This window comes from Benincasa hispida, chromosome 2 (assembly GCF_009727055.1).
Source record: "Benincasa hispida cultivar B227 chromosome 2, ASM972705v1, whole genome shotgun sequence".
Classification (NCBI taxonomy): Eukaryota; Viridiplantae; Streptophyta; class Magnoliopsida; order Cucurbitales; family Cucurbitaceae; genus Benincasa; species Benincasa hispida.
In genome coordinates, this window is record NC_052350.1 from 56,693,890 (window position 1) to 56,696,507 (window position 2,618).

At 39.9% G+C, this 2,618-nt stretch overlaps 1 protein-coding gene across 1 annotated transcript; it reads left to right on the plus strand.

Moving 5' to 3' along the window:
* Positions 1-561: 561 nt before the first annotated feature.
* Positions 562-2,243, plus strand: LOC120072168 (photosystem II protein D1-like). Its single transcript, XM_039024578.1, has 3 exons — positions 562-646; positions 747-843; positions 2,168-2,243. Exons 1-3 carry the CDS (start codon positions 562-564, stop codon positions 2,241-2,243), a joined length of 258 nt encoding a protein of 85 aa, XP_038880506.1.
* Positions 2,244-2,618: the final 375 nt, after the last annotated feature.

Consider the following 2,618-nt stretch of genomic DNA (forward strand, 5'->3'; position numbering starts at 1 on the left):
AGTCTAATAACATATATGATATGCTATTAGAACGCTTCAGTGAAAAATAACGTATATGATATGTTAGAATGCTTCAGTAGGAGATTAATAAATATATATGATATGTTTATTTTTATCTCTCACGTCCCTAAGAGTTCACGATCAAAATTCATGTTTCACTTCGTGTCACCGTGGAAGTGACCTCCATTGGGAAAGTGTTTACATGAATCAAGATTTTGGTGAATAGGGAAAGTTGTTCACCATAAAATCAAATGTGACGTTTTGATTTTAGTTTTCACGTTCCAAGATGTTCACATCATGAGGTTCATATGGCAGTTCGTGTCACCCTGGGAGTGACCTCCATTCGGAAAGAGTTTGCGTGAATCAATCAAGGTGAATGAGGGGAACCTGTTCAATGGAAAATCAAATATACGATATATTGATTTCAATTCTCACATCCCTAGATAATTCCCACCATGAGATATGTGCAACACTTCGTGTCACCCTAGAAATGACCTTCATTCGAAAAGTGTTCGCCATGAGATAAAGATCAAAGAGAATAGGGGAAATAGTTCATAATAGATGGGTGAAGGATATGTGTCTGGATCTCTACTTTACAGAAACAATATTATTTCTGGTGCTATTATCCCTACTTCTGTAGCTATCGGTTTGCACTTTTACCCAATTTGGGAAGCTGCTTCCGTTTATGAATGGTTACAATGGTGGTCCTTATGAGCTAATTGTTCTACACTTTTTACTTGGTGTAGCATGTTACATGGGTCGAAAGTGGGAACTTAGTTTCCGTCTGCGTATGCGTCCTTGGATTGCTGTTGCATATTCAGCTCCTGTTTTCGAACTCTATCTGTAACTCACTATAGGCTCGAGAAACAAAGAGAATCTACGTACCGGAACTGATAACATTCAAGATTATGCAGGATTATACACAAAAGATCCTCTTTTGGCTCTCTCTTTAGGCCTATGTCTCTTATCCTTAGGAGGTCTTCCTCCACTAGTAGGTTTTTTCGGAAAACTTCATTTATTCTGGTGTGGATGGCAGACCGGCCTATATTTCTTGGTTTCAATAGGACTCCTTACAAGCGTTGTTTCTATCTACTATTATATAAAAATAATCAAGTTATTAATGACTGGACGAAACCAAGAAATAACCCCTCACGTGCGAAATTATAGAAGATCTCCTTTAAGATCAAACTAGAACTGCTCGTTTTTTATCAGAAGCTTGTGATTTAGTTTTTGATGCAGCAAGTAGGGGCAACAATTCTTAATTGTTGGTACCAAAAATAAAGCAGCGGATTCAGTAGCCCGGGCTGCAACAAGGGCTCGGTGTCATTATGTTAATAAAAAATGGCTCGGGGGGATGTTAACAAATTGGTCTACTACAGAAACGAGACTTCATAAGTTCAGGGACTTGAGAACGGAACAAAAGACGGGGGGACTCAACCGTCTTCCGAAAAGGGATGCCGCTATGTTGAAGAGACAATTATCTCACTTGCAAACATATATGGGCGGGATGAAATATATGACAGGGTTACCCGATATTGTAATAATCGTTGATTAGCAAGAAGAATATCAGGCTCTTCAAGGTAAGCAAATCTTTACTAACCAAATATCGAATAGAAGCAAACAAATTCCCCTAGTGAGGGCACTCTAGTTCGAAAGGGGCCGCTCTCTAGCTAGGATCTTATTTGCTATGTCCTCATTCCATCGGTGGAGAATTTTCTGCCGAGATCACTCGTCGGTTAATCTATTTATGATGAGCTAACTGACTGAAACCTTTCGTCGGGAAAATCGTATTGAAAAAGAATACCTTTTTCTTTCTTAAAGAAGACTGAGTGAGTCCTAAAGCCGAAAGACGAAGGCTGAAGCAAGGATAGCAGCTAAAGAAAGAGAAAAGAAACGAGAGACATTTATAAAATCATACTGCTAATAAGAAAAGAAATACAGTAAGGAAACTAAGGGGCCTAAGCCAAACGTACGAAAGGAGCAAGCGGAGGCCCCGTTCGAAGACACTAACCATGTAAAAAAATGATGGGTGGAATGGCGCGGCGCTGTAGGAACCGGTCGGATTCGAACCGACGAATAGAAGTTTTGCAGACTTATGCCTTAGCCACTTGGCTATGGTTCCCTATCAATTCCATGTCTTTCTCTCTTGTCTGACTTTGCTTCACAGGGTGAGACCTGGAATAACAGATGGCGGAATGCTTTGGGAGGAAGGGCACAACATAGGTGGAGATGGATTTGAATAAAAACTCTCTAAAACGTCGAAAATCTAAGAGTTCTCCCTACCTGGGCGACAGTATAAAGAAGCATTTAGGGATTTGTTCATGATCCATGATTACAAAGTGGATCAAGCCTCTGAAACCGGACTCTTTCTTCCCTCTCGATTCCATCCATATCCCGCCTTCAATCAGAATGATCTGGAATTCCTTTCCAATTCCGTATATCAACTAATGGGGAAAGCAGGAAGGAAGAAAGAAATAACCCCGCTTACTTACTTTTTTCTCTCTATCTCCAGAAAAAAAGCTTTTTCTGCTCGGGAATGAACTCCAAGACGTGTATCATCCTTTCCTTTAGAGTTATTATTAATATTAGGCTCACCCTTATTATTAATACTCACCCTA